This window comes from Anopheles marshallii, chromosome 3 (genome assembly GCF_943734725.1).
Source record: "Anopheles marshallii chromosome 3, idAnoMarsDA_429_01, whole genome shotgun sequence".
Taxonomy (NCBI): Eukaryota; Metazoa; Arthropoda; class Insecta; order Diptera; family Culicidae; genus Anopheles; species Anopheles marshallii.
In genome coordinates, this window is record NC_071327.1 from 39,609,505 (window position 1) to 39,627,912 (window position 18,408).

Below are 18,408 nucleotides of genomic sequence, written 5' to 3' on the forward strand. Positions count from 1 at the left end.
CTATCGATTTATACCAACGAGATGGTTCTTCGGAACTTAGTTTCGCCAATGTGGACAATACTGCTCTGTTAACCCTTTCGGCTTGCCCGTTTCCTCTAGGAACACCGGTAGTGTTTACAACATGCTCTATTTGCCTAGTTTTTACATAATCTGCAAAACAATTCGAAGTAAATGCGGTACCACGATCAGTTACAATCCTCTAAGGATCTCCAAAAATGTCAGGCCAACTTTTTAGTTTCAATATAACTTCTTCCACACCTGTAGATTTTGTAGCATAAAGCCAAACGAATTTGGAAAAGCCATCAACAACTGTCAATATGTACTTATATTGTTTAGTCGTAGCATCCATCGGTCCAATATGATCCAAATGAATGGTTTGCAAAGGAACACATCCTTTGTCAATGGGATTTAAGAGTCCCTCTTTTTTACCTAGCTTTTTATTATGCATAATGCATTTCACGCAACTATTGATTAATTGTTTGACCTTGTGCTCTAAGTGCGGTATAAAATATTGCTGGCTTATACTATGCATTGTTTTTACACTAGCGAAATGACCCACATTATGCGCATCTAGTATAATCTGTTTTTCCATATTCTTAGGAATAACCAACAAATCATTTCCTTCAACCGTATTGTAAAGTATTCCACTTTTCATCTTGTATGAACCGTATGGTTTTTCTTTTAATACCTCAATAATGGCTTTAAGTGTTTCGTCCTTCGACTGTTGGTTTTTTATGCGAGCTGTAACCTCGGAAACTAACATCACGTTTTGCTCGGGATATCTACTCAAACAATCTACATGACGCAATTTTTCACCTGATCTGTGTTCGACGTCATAATCAAAATCCTGCAGAAATATTACCCATTGTGTAACTTCTCTTGGTATATCATCCTTTTTGATTGTTTGTTTGAATGCTATGCAATCAGTAATTATTTTAAACCTAATTCCCAACAGATAGTGACGCCATTTTTTCACAGCAAGAAAAATAGCTTTAGCTTCCAAAATGTAACTATGCTGATTACTTTCTCCTTGAGTAGTTTTTTTTACTCCAGAACATAACTGGGTAAAATTTCTCTTCAAATTTCTGAAACAACACTGCGCCAAAACCATATTTAGATGCATCCGTATGCACTTGTGTTTCTGCGTCACGATCGTATAATCTAAGAATCGGTTCCCTTACAAGCATTTGTTTTAACTTCTGGAAAGCATCTAATTCCGTTGGTCCCATTTGAAAACACACATCTTTCTTTAACAGGTCCGTTAGTGGCCTAGCAATAATAGCATAGTTTTTTATGAATTTTCGAAAGAACCCCGTTAAACCTAAAAATGCTTGTATCGCTTTTATGTTTTTCGGTACGCTAAAATTCTTCACTACTCTTATTTTTTCTTCACTGGGTGAAATCGTACCTTTTTCAACACGATGACCTAAAAATACAATCGACTGTTGCAAAAATTCACATTTTTCCCAGTTTACTTTTAAACTATATTCCGAAATTCTATCACAAACTAATTCCATTTTCGCTAAACATTCTTCCGGAGTAACGCCATGGATCACAATATCGTCCATGTAAAGATCTAACACGTTTTCGTTAATTAGAGATTGAAACACGTGATTAATAAACCGTATAAAAACTGCTGGCGAATTGCAAAAACCAAATGGTGCTTTCTTAAACTCATATAACCCGGTTTTTGTAGCAAACGCAGTATATTTCCTACTATTCTCATCTATTGGTACATGGAAAAATCCATTTTTCAAATCCATTACCGTAAAGAATTTAGCTGTTTGCAACTTTTCCAATACTTCCTCTATAACTGGGATCGGAAAACCATCTTTCAAAACCATTGTATTGAGCTTCCGATAATCGACGCACAAGCGATAACTGCCGTTCTTTTTCTTTACGATCACCACTCTGCTCGCAAATTCGGACGTTGATTTCTGTATAACACCTTGTTCCAACCACTTTTCGATTTGTTGCTCCACTACACCGCTCTCAGTTGGAGACAAACGCCTCGGAGATTGTCGAAAAGGTACTGCCCCCTCGTTGGTAGTAATCGTCATTGCTATAGGTGATTCTTTTTGTTGTTTCTCTTCGGATACCTTACACTTCTCGATCATCCGCTTTACTTGATTTTCAAACAAACTCGGCACCATGTTTTCCAGATCGGTGGCAGACGGGAACTCTTCTGCTAACAACACACTGCTTTCTGGCACACTTTCCTTCTCAGCGACTCGCGGAATTGTCTTTACACCATCTTTTGTCACTTCGACGTCAAAAAATTGCAGCGATTCTCTTCCTAGCAAAACGTCATAAGCCATGGTTCCGTCTGGCACTACGAAAAACGCTACGCTAGTGTATGGTTGGGCGTTCACACACACATCCACTGAAAATCGGCCCATTGCTTTTGTTAGCGTGCCCCCAAATCCGTTGAACATCATAGCTGTGTTCTCTAGTCGTGGAGCACCGATACGCTGGAATGCTTTATTGGAAATTATATTATATGCACTGCCACTGTCAAACAAAGCAAGCAGAACACAATCGTCAATTTCAATAGTTACCGTTGTATCATTGCTGTTCGTCACCAAGTTTGCACCTGAAACGGCTGGGCGTTTCTTTTCGCATTCACTGGCCCTGTGTCCGCGCGCACCACAACCGAAGCATTTTAATCCATTTGTTTTTTCTGCACAACTAGTAGCCACATGTCCTGTTTGACCACAAAGGTAGCATTTCGTTTTCCGCGTATTCGGGACCTCTATCTGCTGCTTCGATGTCTGTACAAATCCGATACGTTTTTTCTTATCGGTTTCAGCTTTTGCATCCGCCCGCTCTCTCAACGCGATTTTTCGTTTAAGTTGAGCTATTGTAGTGGTTTCATATAGAATTGCTCTTGTTGTTTCGTTGGTTGAAAAACCGTCTACGATGAACTCACATAGGCTGTCTTCCTCGATATCGATGGACAGTGCAAGTTTTTGCATCGAGTAGATAAATTCAAGAGCCGACTCCTCCTTTCTCTTTTTCCGTGAAGCCAATTGTCGAAACACATCGCTAGCTCTCACCACAGTCGCGAATTCATCCAGCAAGGCTCTCTTCAGCGCAGCATAAGTCACTCCGCGCAAGGTTGCGAGAAAACTCTTGGCCACACCAGTCAATTTCTTCCGGCACATAATGAATTTGTGCCCATCGGACCAGCGCGCTAAGCTAGCTGTCTCGTCAAAATCCGCAAACCACGTGATTAGATCTGTTGAGCCGTCTGCGCTATATGCTTCAATCCCTTCCTCCACGTCTCTAAAAGAGTAGGGACAGGAGATTGCTGCATCGAATTTGGGAAGCGGTTCCTCTCTCCGTTCCGAATCCTCCTGCAGAGCATCCAGAAAAGGGGCCGTCGTAGACTGATCAAACTCGGACAGCTTAACTTCACTTTCCACCAGAAGACGTGCCATGTCCTCTTTCGTACCCGTTGCTGGGAATCCCTCCGCCACGCACCGTTTCGCTAAACCGGCACGGGTGAACTCCTCAATCATGGAAAGAATACGTTCTTCCGCCATAGTATTTTGCACATGCACGCACTCAGCGTATAGTTTTGCACTCAACTATTATTTCAATGCACTCAGCTATAATAGTATTGTACGTAGATATTATAATATCGCACACAGCATTATAATATGACACTGTAATATCACACTCAGCGATATTCACACTTAACCGCACGCACTCAGCGTATAGTTTTGCACTCAACTATTATTTCAATGCACTCAGCTATAATAGTCTTGTACGTAGATATTATAATATCGCACACAGCATTATAATATCACACTGTAATATCACACTCAGCGATATTCACACTTAATCGGCTCCCTTCTTTAAAGTCACGAGCGGGACATATCCCGGACGAGCCCCCAAATGTAAGGAGAGAGATTTGTTTCTTTATTGAAGTTCAAATCGCTACTGATAACAATTTCAATTTTTGTTCTTACCTAACCTATTAACTCCTCTCCGTTCTTTCTCTCTTACTCTCCTGCCTTCGGCCTCTTCTCCTTCTTACATTTATAATTTTCTAAACTGCATGCGCCTTCAGGGACGTCCCAGTGGTATGATGGTAGCGGCGCCGGTCTTCACACGAACAGACCGAACCAAAATCCCATCCGGACCAAACCCCCATAGCAAGGATTAACTATCCGATTAAGGCCTGGCCGTAATCGTTCCAACGAAAAAAAAAGGAACATATCATCGATTTGTGTTGGTGTTTTTATGTCATGTAAGTGTGTGGTGGTTAAATCGATGGAGTCGTTTATAATTATATTAAATGTGATCCACTCAGCTTTACTGTAACTCGGTATGCTTTTATCAGGGCCAAAATTTGTAATAGTGTTTGTTAAATTGAATAATATAGGTAAGTGATCGGATGTGCGAGCAGTGATTGTTTGTAGATGGGAGAACGTTCGCAGATTATTTGAAAGTGTTAAATCGAGGAATGGGTTCTTAGGGTTCTTAGCGGGGACCGTTGGTATGTTGTTTAACTAGGATAATGGATAGAAAATTGTCCTTTTTATGATTCGTCAAAAAGAAGTTTTCCTGCAGAATTTGCTGAGAGATAGTTGCATGACTTGTGACGAGCGTTAAAATCGCCACAAATAAAATAGCTGTCCTTACTTGCTTTGGTTCTCTGGATATCCTGTTTAAATTTTACCAAGTCTGTATTTATTCCGGGATTATAATCAGCAATCAGGTTAAATATTCCTTGTTCGGAAAATATTTTTACTCCTATGGTTTCTAAACACGAAAATTTAATGTTTTGATAATTGGTGTTTAAGATTTTGCTCGACTAGTATAAGAACTCCCCCCTTTGGCCCAGTTACTATATCAACTCTATATACTTTCCAATTTGGGATTGGCTTAGTTTAAAATGGTTTAAGAAACGTATCGACTACTACCGTTGCTACATGTTGCTTTAGAAAGTAGGATGGTTCATTCTTTGTATTGGCATGCCAACGGCATTGTTTCTACCGCTATTGGAGGCACTTTGTTAGTAGTCTTCGTATTGATACTATTTTTGATTGTCGTTTTTCTGGTGGTATTGTCCTTGGGTATGGTTATGTCTTCTTCGCAGTCATTGAGTAAAGCTTAGCTATTTTCCGGCCGGTCAGATCGGTTTGTAAAATCGTCCGAAGCGTATACGAATACGTGTTAGGCGGTGCGTTTCTGGCCCTCTTGCCCCTAGGTCTGCCTCTCCCTACCATCTTGCTGACGGGACTGGCAGTCACTGTACTTAGGGATGTATGCGTGAATTTTGTTTTAAGAGAGATTAGAGATCTCTTTTCTTTTCTCGAGCAGGTCTGGATTGAGACCGAGAAGTGCTGAAAGGGTTTTGTGAAATTATCGGGGAACATTACGCCAAACTGCTCGAGCTTCTTTCTCTGGTTTTGTATCTCTTGGTCCTTCGATTTGAAAAGATTTTGAGTATGTTAGACGGATTAGGTTCGAATTTTCTCTTTCTAGATAAATGATCTGTTATTTATCGCGATTTGTTTGAAAACTCTACCCTTAAATTGTGGCTACTTTTGACTAGGGGTCAACTGGCAACTTTCCAAACATACATCAGCCTTGTTGAGCGTGACAAAATTTCAGCTATTGAAATTGCTGCTCAATTAGAAGATTTTGTGTAATTTCTCGAAAAAAAACTCGAACGAAATGTTTTTAACAAGTGAAGTTCGCACTTTCTCTAAAATTTCGTTGATTCCGGGGAGATTGAAGAATAAAACTTTACGAAAATTGTCGGAAATTTCTACAACATGGCATTAGAGTAAATTGAAAAAATTAATAAAAAGTTTAGAAGAAGCACAGAGGTTCAGATGGGCATCACTAAAATCTATACCAGAGTGGTTTCAGCTACAGAACATTAGCGATGAGTTACTCATAAATAGTAAGTTTGTGGAAAAAGCTTTATTTGACCAATGGACACTAATTAAAGAAATTATTGTTAAGGAGATTAAGGATTGGAAAAAGGAATTAGCTTCAATTACGGATCGTTGGGTGCGCTTGTTTATGGAATTGGAAAACAAATCGCTAGAGTACCTTGATTTCATTAATATCGTTATTTTATTATATGTCTTCCTGGCAGTACTGCTCCAGTTGAAAGAATATTTTCGACAATGAAAATTATGTGGGCAAAAGATACGTCGCGTCTCATGGTGGATATGTGTGCAATGAAAGCAATGATTTCAATAATGAATGCGAAAAGTTCTATGAGAAAATTTTAAACATTTACTCTTTACTACGAAAGTTTCTAGTTCAGCTAAACTCGACATTAGCGTAGAATATAAACCTTCAACATCGAGTAACAATGTATTCGTGCAATTGCATTGTTACATTTTGAAAACTAAAGGATAATGTTATTTGATTTTTGTCTTCTTAAAAAATGCCCCTTGTGCCGTGTTTTCCTATATGTCTCGTTTTTTTCATCAACTTCGTTTAGTCAGCCTAACCATTGGGTAACCATTTTCGTCACTCAAATGCGTCCGGCTTTTGATCGTGAGTAAACGGCGGTAACGACTTACGTGAGTAAATGCCGGAATCGTTCGTAAAGTAAAATCGCCACTTCGTATAGGTGTTTTATAAAATGGCAAACGGAACACTGATAATTAGAGTTGGGTAAATTTGACAAAAAAAAGAAAGTACCTAAAACTTCAAACCAGTTCTGGAAGGTAGGTGCGATCGAAAAGGTTGAAGTCGTCCGAAACCTTCGGAACCGCCTGGGACTGCCCGAAACAGGCTGTCGGATATCGGTATCAGAAGATATTCCTTCTAACTTTTTTTAATTCATTTGTCTGGGTCTTTCGATTTGCCCATTTGGTAAGCGTGCCTACAATTCTAAATATCTCCCTCCGGGTCGAATACTCTAGTGGCCATGACGTCAACGATATGAATTGACTTATCCAGCGCTAAAACTGCTTGCCTGCTTCAGGTGTCCTCTAAACCGCTCACGATCGAGCGCCGTCATCAGCCAAGCCATTATACGACCTTTCTGACGAATGCATCAATGCCATCACGCTATCACACTTTGGGTCCACCACGCCTCCTCTGTCATCTGCCCTCTAGCCTCTTTTTCACCTAAGGACGACCTAAAAAGACTATACGGGCTGAGTCGTTCGGAGTCATTGTCATGACATGGCCAGCCCACCAGAACCTGGCGAGTTCAATCCACTGTACGACAGTTCAATTTTGACGATATTTACTACAAGGCTATATTATACTTCTTAGAAGGTGCATTATAATAAGGAAGAGTTAAAAATAAGAAATTCGCCCAATAATCTGTGCGTTCTTCCGTGTAAGAGATATATTAATACAACTAAGCGTCTACGAAAGAATTTGCATGCATGGCAAGTCCAACAGACCAAGTCGAAGTGTGTGACCATCGCAAAACGACACAGATGCAAAATGTTGAAGTCTATACCCACTGCTGCCAACAAAGGTTTCCAGAGAGTTTAAACGATTTCGGACTTTCGGATTTTTCGACGATTCCAATAGAAACAGATGATTCCTCTTCCCCGGTTCCGATGGCATCCGAATCGGAATCGTGTGTATGCTCCAAAATTCATCGCTAGTAGGAAGATCATTAGCTAGCATATCGCACTGAGAACATATCACAGACATAGATTTCAAATAAGTTTAAATTTTTAGCATGTCGTTTATGAAAAAAATCCAAATAATTACTGTAATATAATGAAAAAAGCTGGAAGGACGGTATTGATAAATCCACGATCAATTTTACGACAGCTGACCGAGTTGCCTTGATGGAAAGGACTTGTCGGCAAACGGCACTATACCAATGAACCCGAGACCATCGACGTGATTTTTAGCTTCGCTTAATAAAGAAAGTTTGTTAGAATACTCCGAATAAATCGTCTTTCGTTAATTTAAATTTCGGGTGACAAGAGTCGTTTGCCGCGGTGGCAACAGAGGGTCTTGTGGTTAAAAGTTTCAATAATATTGCCGGATTCCGTATGCTCCGAGGATAAATTTTTCAATACGCGAAACTTCCAATCAACTGACTGCCGTCCTAAATTGGTTGATATACTAAATTAATAATCACGAAGAGGGATGTTGTGAAATAGTTTACGTTTGATTTGCAAGATTATACAACCGTTTGATCAACACTTTGCCCCGCAGCAAACAGCAGTAAACAACATTCGTTTTATCGATTCGTCTCACATACTCTTTATTCACCGCCACCATGCATGTGAAACTGTTGTTCAGCTTCTTCTCGCAACACATCCTGTGCAGCCGCAAACACAGAGTACACGAACGAAACACCACATTACTTTACGAGAGGCTGTGCGGAACAATTACCGGTCAAACGTCAAACCGGAATCCGCCCCGTCCATTTCACAACAGACGCAGCGGCAGCAGCTTCAAAGCATCACCACCAAATCACTTCACTTCCTTCACCTGCAGGCCGGGGGGCAGCGACTGCTTTAGCTTCTCTGCCTTCTCCATGTCCTTAACCACTAGCGTGTACAGGTACCGGGAGCAGCGGATCTTGAACTTGGTGTTGGTCTCGTTCTTCTTTATCTTGACCGCACGCGCATCCTTCCTGCGGGCCTTGATGAGGAAGTCTTTCACTTCCTTGATTTCCTGCGGCATTCTGTAATCGAAAATAACAGACAACCCCGTTAGTACAACTCACAAACGTTCTGTGGATCAAAAATTCTATTACTTGTAAGCAAAATTGCGGTGAAAAACGAATAAAATTCACTCCGCCTCGGTAACGTGCGTGTTGTTGACGTTAGCGACAACCCGAAAAGAGAGAGACAGGGAGAAATTAACCGGAAACTAGTTTGACGCACGTCATCCATCACGACTACTGCTGCCCTCTTGCGATAATACACTGTACTACTGCGTGGCAGTTCGGCGATTATTTTTATTTTTTCATAAAACATATTTATTCGTTTAAATCTCGAATATTTCCACGTTCGAGAAATCACACGTTTACATTAAATATCGATAGGCTGTTCTGAAAATGCATCAAATCCTAAATTATTATACACAAAGGCGCAAGGGCGATAAATATCGTCTTCTTATGTCAATTGACACAGCTGTCAGTGTCAGCCGATTGTATGGACTGGCCTGCCGTATCGCAGAGCAAAATATCAAAACTTGAATGCGGTCGGTTCCTCGTAGTTGGAGTCCCGTTTTCTCTGTTTTATGTCGTGTTCGTTTTGCGTAATCAGTGTATAGTGGTAATTGAATTAAAAGCATCACGCGTATTAGGAAAAGTGTTTTTATGCTGTGAACATATTTTTACAACCATCCTATCATCACGGTCAGTGGAAATAGGTTGAAAACGTGCAAAGGCATATTCCGTGTCGCGTATCAAGAAGTACCGAGCAATAGCGCGGTTGGGTGGTGCCGAAGTAAGTGTGATTAAAAATAGAAAGAACTTTGAACGTCGCCACTACTTGTGACGAAGATTCCGATGCAACAGATCGAGGATGTGCATTTTTTATGCCAGGCGCAAGTTGTCCATAATCTTTTCTGTTGAATGGTTTTGGACACCTTTCTGTCGCAAGGTCTCTTTGCCTGGAGCACATGATAAACTTCGGGGAGAATATGAAATTCCTATGATTATAATCAGTTGATCAAGAAGGTATTAAACAAAATTCTCAAATCGCAAAAAAAAAAACATCATGTGCGAGTGTAAAAACATATAAACATGATGTTCCCGTTCGTCCTTGCCAGTCGGCATTCCCGTTTGTTTGGTTTCGTTTTTCCACTGACCTACTTTTGTATTTCGTGCACCCTCGCACAACGTGCATGTATGCGTATTCTCCTAAACGCACACATACATCTGTGACGTTGCGTGGCAGTAAACATGGTAAACATGTACGGAGTACTGTACATGTGTTCGGTTGTTAATTTTAGCTAAAATGTTTTTTTTTACATTATCAACGATTCTTCAACGATACATTGATTGCTAGTTCAACTAATTGATAATTCCCATTAAAGCCAACTAGTCTGTTACGGGTAAACAATAATAATATACATTCCTAATGATGTTCAAGTGCTGCTATTTCGAAGCATAAAGCAGTTTCACATGACGGGAATTGACATTACAAACAGGATGTGTTCTCCGTAGTAATGTGCTAATCAAATCATTGGCTTTATCGTGAGCTTCGAGTATCGAAGTACGGCAAAGAAATAGAAATCTTCTACACTTAACGACTTGCAACATAAAAGGTTAACATGGAGAAATTATTTGTTGGATGTTGGATCAGTGCCTGAACATCGTCTGAAAACGAACTTAACTACTCGTCTTACATAATTAGTAATGTATTTTTTGCATTAGTATCTCTATGATGAAGCAAAAAATCTTCAAATTTTCTTACTCTTGATCACTTATTTTGAATAGTATTTTTTATATTATATTGTTAAGTTGCAAATTACTCATAGATACAACCATATGAAAAAATCCAACTTCGTCGAATAAAAACTATAACTTTAGCTTCCAAACGTAAACATTCTTTTCTGGGTAACAAAACAGCTTTCCCTTGGCTGACCTTGAAGCTCTTTTCGTTTTGTTTTTATCCAAAGCGAACGATCTCCAAACTCAGGGCGCTCTCTCACTTACACAAAAGGTAAATCGCACCTTATTTGAAAAGAAGAGAACCGAAAAATGAAATCAAATTATGCAATCATACAACGCAAACGAAAAACTAAACCTGCGACAACAAGCCGCGTTTCTCAGCGGTCAAAGTCCTTTACAGCGACAAACCGCATTCGTGTGTGTACGCGTTTGATGAATGAACTCACTTGCTTCCAACAGACACTCTCGCACACAGATCCAAAATAACGCCGCAGTCGTTACAACCGATCGGTCGCAGCTGATGGAATGCCCACCATCTTTGGAGCAGGAGCTAGTGGTTTTGTACCACATCGAATGCTTTGGGGAATAGAAGATTGTGTCGTCTTTTAATTGTCCAGTTACGAAGCTGCAACTAGCCAGCATGAAATGTTCAAGTTACTGTACATTGTTTGTCTGTAACAAAAAGAAGTCACCTGACCAACGCCATTCTATAATCATTCTGTGCGTGATGGCGATTTTTTTTCCTATGTGGGCGAGAGATGTAGGAAACTGGTTTTAGGATTATTGCCTTGTGTATCCACCGCCAGTACAATTGTGTTCGTTTTAATGCTCCAGTAGTTGTTTGCAAATGTGCAAGCTATCGAGACGCTCTCGATGCTGTGTTGACTGTTGTAATTTATTTTGCTCAATCGACGCGAGAACAGATATACTGCTTCACACATCCCGCAATTCCAAAGGTCGTACGTTCATTTCACCGTTCGTTTAGAACACACAGTAGTGTGAATCAAAAATGATCATGTCAATGTAGCAAAGCCGGCTCGCTTGCCATTACCGTGCCAACTAATGAAACTCACAAGCACAACTTATCGTCCAAGCTTAAGCTGTATCTCGAACCGAACGGAAAGCAGCGAATGAAGCTGCCCAGCTCAAAGTCTCTATAAAAACAATAAACAACAACAACGAACGGAACAGTCACTGTGCAAGCTTCGCTCTCTGGCGTATCAGTTGGGATCGATTGTCAATGATCAGTTGGAACTTCTTTTAGGGGAGTTAACATCGCTGGACAGGCTTACCGTGGGATTTGCCACGATAAATGAAACCGAACTTTGCTTATCCTTTTTTTCTTACATATTTTTAACTTATTTGACGCCGTGCTACAGCGTATTCCTTACTTATCAGTTAGTCAGCTATCTGCTAGTAATGTTTTGGAGAAGGTTTTCCGTACTCGTGACCTAGAGAAGGATTATTTGCGAGCAGTTCATGTATTTCCCATAATGGTGTGTAGACAAAATGTCCAAGGGTAAATTGCGTTCGACCGATAAATATTTGAAATATTATGCAAGGTCGAACGTAAGTCGGATTAAGAATTAGTCACGCATGAAGAAATAATCCAAAAGACATTTTATCATTTTCGATGAAAATAGTTAAGCCGAATTATCAAGCGTTTTTTTATGTTTGAAGAACGAAGTTATATGTTTTAGGGTTAGTACTAGATTAGAATAACAAACAAATCTTGTTCAATTCGTACATCTTAGAAGATTCATGAATATTTGAAATAGAGATGCTGATTCTTTCACTCAATTCAAATATTCATTCATACTCTGAATTATATTAACCACTATGATTGTAACCACTAATAAGAATGTCATCGAACCATTTGAAGTTCTCTAGGATGGCTCACAATCCGTAGATTGGTTTAACTCAGGGATCGGCATACCTTTCACGAATAGTTTGAGATAGTAGAAAGAATTCTGAAGTATTGATAGGAATGCTCCATTTTTTCGGAAACGGAACGGAATCACTTTTTTTTACTTTTACCGTGAACATTCTTTCACGGCAAAATTAAAATAATCTTATATTATATGATTTTTACATATTCATTGCCGCCATTAAGTATATTAGTATGACAGCTTGACGTCATTTACAGCTTTCGAGTTACAAAAAATCTTCGATGTAAATGTGTTACAGTGAATTTTTCTACTTTTTTAAAGATTTTTGAAAAAATCATAAAACAGAAGATGAAATTTATACAAGCAAATTGAAAAAGTAAAAAAATGACATATCATTGTCAAGATCGTGTGTGTGATCGTGTGACATTAAAAAAAAATGTCGAAAATAAGATGTATATTAAACGAAGTATTATTCGAAACGATCGCAACTACAGACGCTAACGACCGTGGTTATGTTTTATAAACGTAATTTGTTAAAATATTTTACACAATAAACTATTTTCTAGTGACTAGTCTTCTAGTTATCTTTCTGAGAATCTAATCTTCTCACTTACACAACAATATCGTGGCACACCAACCGCCGTCACCCATGGGAAAGAAAGACGAAAATGTCCTCAGTTCGTTAAAAAAAGTGCAACATGTAGGTGCAAAATCCGATTTTATGATTTGTTACGAACCTAGGTCCAATCAATTCACAACAGGACCGGAACTAACCTAGTAGATTCGGACTGGTTCCGGGGCTATTCTTCGGATTCGATTCTAGAAAATTTCGGAGCTAGTCAAAATTGATTCCGGCTAAAATTTCATTTTTCCCATCACAAGCTCAGACACATGAAATAGGTGATACCATAAAACATTGTAGAAATGAATTTATAAATTATCCAATAAGTGTTAGTTCTGCTGGGACACATACGATTTTTCAAAATTTAAATTGCCAACTGTAGGCAGTGCTTTTTTAATGTTTTGTACTTTTCTTTTTTTTTTTTTGCTTTTTGTTAATATGTTACTTTGCTCTAAATGGTTGAAATACCTGCAGAATGTGAAAAAAGCACAGTCGGATTTTGATATCCTTTACCATACTCTGTCATCCTCAATTCCTGTCATATGGTATCGATATAAAGGTATCGATGGTTACATTAGGGACAATAGGTTTCAATTTCTGCGTCCATGATTATGTTTAAGCCACTTTAGTAAGTTTTCGGAACGACCGATAATTAATTGGTCGGGGAAAGAACATTTATTGAAAAAATGTGGGCAAATATGACCCATTTGACCATAATGATGTTTCACATATATACATTGTGTCGTGTTGAAAAGATCTTGTGTTGTGTGTGAGGACTTGCACAATTTTCTATCAGATCGGATAAAATCTATTGTTCAGCCGGATTTGGACCGCTGGCCGCTTTTTACCGACCCTTGGTTTAACTCCAGAAATGAATGTGATTAGAAGGAAGAGCACAGGGGTCCGGTAGGTAGGTGGTTCACACGACAGGACCGCGGAAAACCCGATCCGGTAGCTAGGACAAACTATCCGGCTACGTAATAAAAATAAGTCGATAAGGCCTGGCCGTTCTAACGAAAAAAGGGAAAAGGGTCAAGCTATATCTACGGTGTGGTAGTTCTATGGCTGTGTTGGCCCATCCCATCAAGGACATAACAACACTAACAACGAACGTTTATGCTGATTAAAAATATATCTTTTTTCCTTCACAGATCACCGATTTCTCTAAAACTAGAGGCGAACTTGGCGTTGTTTGTTGCATAAAAAGTTTCCAAATGAATGGGAGTTTCAATATTTCACGTATTTTGCCCATTAGTTTTATCGAATAAAGCCACTCATTATAATTAATTAATAGCAACAATTGAAATGCAGTTGATAATGTGATCAGCTGTCATAAGTAAACTGTTAAATATGGAGAAGAAGTTTAAGGTCAATGGCAACTATATATGTTATAAAAATCCTAATTAAATGCTTCCACACAAGTTGAGCACATTTATATATGTCTTAACGCTTCTCCGTCCGCCACTCTATTGTATATGTTGATGGTTACGTGTCTATATACTGATATATCCACCATTCCACCGATAAGTTTGCCATTTTTTGCGCATAATCACTGACACTTATCACTTCCTCGTTCCAGTGCAGGATTTAGTAACCGGTTCGTTCCGGATCTGAAGCTAATAGGTTTATGAAAAGATTATTCCTTTCGCAGTGTCGGACACACCTCGCATTACTGCGACGCTGGCGATATCCGTGCAGTGAATTTGCTAAAAATCGGCACACATTTGATGTAAAACTCTCTATGACGAACGAGCGATACGATCGCAATAACGATATGCACTCTCAAGCCAGAATACTCATTATGCTATTTTTCACAACAATCGTACTCAAGTAGCGAAAATTTTCGTACATTCAGCATCAGCCGGCGTGTGCTCAGCGCTACGAGAAGCGTTCTATTTGGGTTGGTTGAAGTATCCCGAAGCCGCGTCTATATGTAATCATCATAATCCAATCGGCTCTCGAGACAATCGTCGCGAACCGTACACATACATGACGTTGTGTTTTGCCGGAACTCGCTAAGGCTGCGCGTGCTTCACTATCGGCGACCTACGGCGCAACGCTATTGCCAGAGTGATGGACTTTGTACTGGTTCGCTTCACATTTACGTCACTATCGCGAATTCGGTTTTCGGGGCGTGTTGAGTATGCTTTTGGTTGATTTTTATGTGTTTGATGCTTGGACACAAAAATACTACAAGAATCATGTTTTTTTTTTGGCCGGGAAGCAGAGAGAGAGAGAGAGAGCGAGAATCAAACATCTTGTTGTACGGTTGACAACTTTCCGGTCCAAAGGTGAAGCTTTACGGGTGCTAAATGGAACATTGAACCCATACCTCTGAGGCTTTTCGCGTGTTACAGGAGGATGTTTTTTTAAATCAATCACACATTCAATATGGGCACATGTGTCATCAGGTGTCCACGGCTTAGCATTCATTAATCGAGGATTAACAGGGATCACTAGACGCGACTAAATCAAAATACGCTGACTAATAAGCAAAGGTCGAAATGCTTGCAAATATCAAGGAATGCTACAACATTTCGTTACGGGGTACGTTGTTGACAGAAACTGCCCCTCGAAGATACACCGTTCGACTGAAGATCATATCTTTCCAGTATTACTGTTTCTTAAGCTTTACCGAAACGAAACAAAAGGCGTAAGGCAAAAATGAGGCACAGAGGGATCAGCAGTCGTCCGCACACAATGTCAAGAAAAAGTCACATCCCGCCAGCAAAAGCCACGCCACACTACCACTGCTGCGAAGACGCCAACCAACACGCCAAAACACAAAGGTGCGTGACGTAGAACATGCGTGCTGGACGCATCTCCCTTTACCCCACGCCCTCCATCGGTTTGGGTGAACCTCGGTTCACGACAACATCGTCGACGGCACCGAGCGTTAGTCGACGGTCACTAGTCATTGCGCGCGGTTCGTGATTGTTCTGCTGACGTGCGTCGTCCATATCATTATTATCACGCACTAGCAGCTTCCATGTGAAGTAGTGACAAGCGGAAAGACGTGTTTGATGCTTCCTCCATATAAGGCTGCAGCTGATAACGGTAGTGTGGGACCCCTTACCCATTTATTCGATTCATTCTGTGACTTCACGTACTTGTAGTGTTGGCTAATGTGGTTAGAAATAGTTTAAAGATCTTATTATTCTAATAACCGAACCATCTTTAAAAGAGGTTATACGGTATCCGAAGTGCTGTGTGAAGCTTTTCAGCAGATTTTTACGTAAAGCGTGCATACCACGTCAGAGCAAAGGGCTTCCGAGTGCTGTGACTGCATCTTACATGGTGGGGAAATTAACCTCTGAGTCTCTGAGACCAACATCAGCTGGACTTAAACGATCTTGTCTCTTTGTGTTTGTGTCCGCTGTGATCAGCTACAGAAAACTTCGGCCGTACCTTCGATCGATCGGGATGGTTACAGACCAGCCCTTTTGGTATTCGATCTTTGGCTTAAGCAACTTTACGTTTCGAAATATAGTAAAGGTACAGAGCCATCACCATCACCACACAGCCGTTAAGAGAAGGGTCGTTTCATCAGCATAGCTTTTAAAATCGAGTATACATCACCAAGGCGATCTTTACGATCGCGATCGATACCTACCGAAATTGGAAATACTTTGAAACCGTACTGATTTGTTAGCGATTTCTGGTGAAAGGTGGAGTTTACGGTGGTGTCTACCTGTAACGAAACTAGACGACCTTAAGGGCTATACGCGCCCTCACGTCGCCACACTTAACAACAGTGTTTGTGCAGGCCGGCCACTAACGGCGATCGCTTAAATGTAGCAGGAACAGTGCTCGGTATGGTGTGAACATCGCGCAAATGAAGGAATGCATTACTTCCTCATTAGAACTTGATGCTTGACCCGTTTGCATGCCGCTACGCGTTAAGGCCATTGTGAGCAGTGGATTTAGATTCATCGAATAGGTATGCTCTAATAAAGAAATGGAAATAAATGGCGCTCACCTTCGCACTTGCCACAACGACCTCTTCCGTGTGTCAGACCTGGGCGAACCGAGTGGTTAGGTTTCAGGCGAATGGAAAGTGGAAAGTTTACTGTAAACTTTGCTTAGCCTAGCCCAGGTAGGTGGCGTGCATATGGCATAGTAGTTCTCTGCAGTTCGAGAAAATCACCCCGCTCCGACACAATGAATTGTTGCCGACGATGGGTGAGCGTTATGTTTGGTTGCTGCTACACGTGGAAACAACCACCATATCAGCCCCGATCGGGCATCGTGTTGGAGTGAACAGTTTTCTCCAGACACGCCGGCCACCAATTGAAGCTTTTCCACCGTCCAAAATACGTTGCACATGGTGTAAATTTTAGCAGAAACTCGGATTCCGAATGGTGGGCTTTTCAATGTCAAACGCAAATAAATATCGCCGTTAAGTCTGTGGCACCGGTTTCTTTAAACCCATATCGTCATTTCGTAACCGCAACCACCGTTGGCATTGGATGGTTCGTACGTTTGTACATTCGTTCGCCTATGTTCGCCTAAGTTCACCAATGGAAGGCATTTCGAGAGGGGTAGCCTTTAAGCTCTCAAGGTCAATGGAAGTGATGATTTTGCAATCGAATCGAAAGTTTTACCAACCTGAGAGACGCAGTACGGCCAGATTTCGATGCTCACCAGATGGCGTACGGTTGAATCGTCGACGTAATATAATGTAGATAAAAGTCACATCCATTGTTGTTATATAGTGTTTTTTTTTAAGGTCATTGTTGTAAACGCAGTAAATGTATTGCAGGAAGAACTGTTTTTGTTGAATGTTTGTTTTATTTTTCTGTTTCCTTATTAAAAGAGTGTTTTTTTTTGTAAGTGTAAAGCACCTTCCAAATGCTTACACAACAACGATAACAAACGTGCTGCTCACGACTGTACTTCAGATTCAAGTTTAAAATATAATCACGTGAAAATCTGTACTACCGTCATTGATGCGGCTGCAACCGCGTGTAGAAATCTTTGAGTGTGTTCGTTATCTGTGGTGTTATGCGTCGCCAGAGGATCAGTGAGAGTTGATAAATCTAAAAGGTCACGATTGTTTCAAAACATAAGAAACATCGTTTCAAGTTTTTGTGGAGATAAACACAAGAGCTTAAAATTAACTACCCGTGACACAAACGAAATCTATCGAGGGATACAGTTCAGTACGTTGTTAATATTTTTGATTTAAGACATAATATACATGTATCATATGTAGAACAGCACAAATCACTTTACTCTCATGAGCAAGCTAAGCATTATCTAAGCAACAAGTCACTCTAGTGGTGTGGAGGGAAACCCGCTCCACTGAATGCTGTCCTAGACAATTATAATAGTTGTTGCACTCCCACACGGGCCCTACACCTGTTACTACAATGAGTGTGAAACAATATTAACCTTCAATCTTTGCCGCAATCAGAAAATATGGTCAACAGCAGCGTGACTGCACGTTTTCCATCATGCCATTTATCTGGAACCGGTTGTCAGTACCGCCACCGCGACATGCTTTCTTAACCCACTGATAACGTTTGTCAGTTCTC

At 40.3% G+C, this 18,408-nt stretch overlaps 1 protein-coding gene across 1 annotated transcript; it reads right to left on the reverse strand.

Moving 5' to 3' along the window:
• Nucleotides 1-8,417: 8,417 nt before the first annotated feature.
• On the reverse strand, nt 8,418-8,640 carry LOC128711356 (60S ribosomal protein L38). The gene has a single exon (XM_053806225.1). The coding sequence runs from the start codon at nt 8,638-8,640 to the stop codon at nt 8,428-8,430; it is 213 nt and encodes a 70-aa protein (XP_053662200.1). The 3' UTR covers nt 8,418-8,427.
• Between the last annotated feature and the right edge of the window lie 9,768 nt (nt 8,641-18,408).

Bases quoted from the DNA above. Each gene is read 5' to 3' on its own strand.
- LOC128711356 (XM_053806225.1), bottom strand. From the start codon at position 8,640: ATGCCGCAGGAAATCAAGGAAGTGAAAGACTTCCTCATCAAGGCCCGC.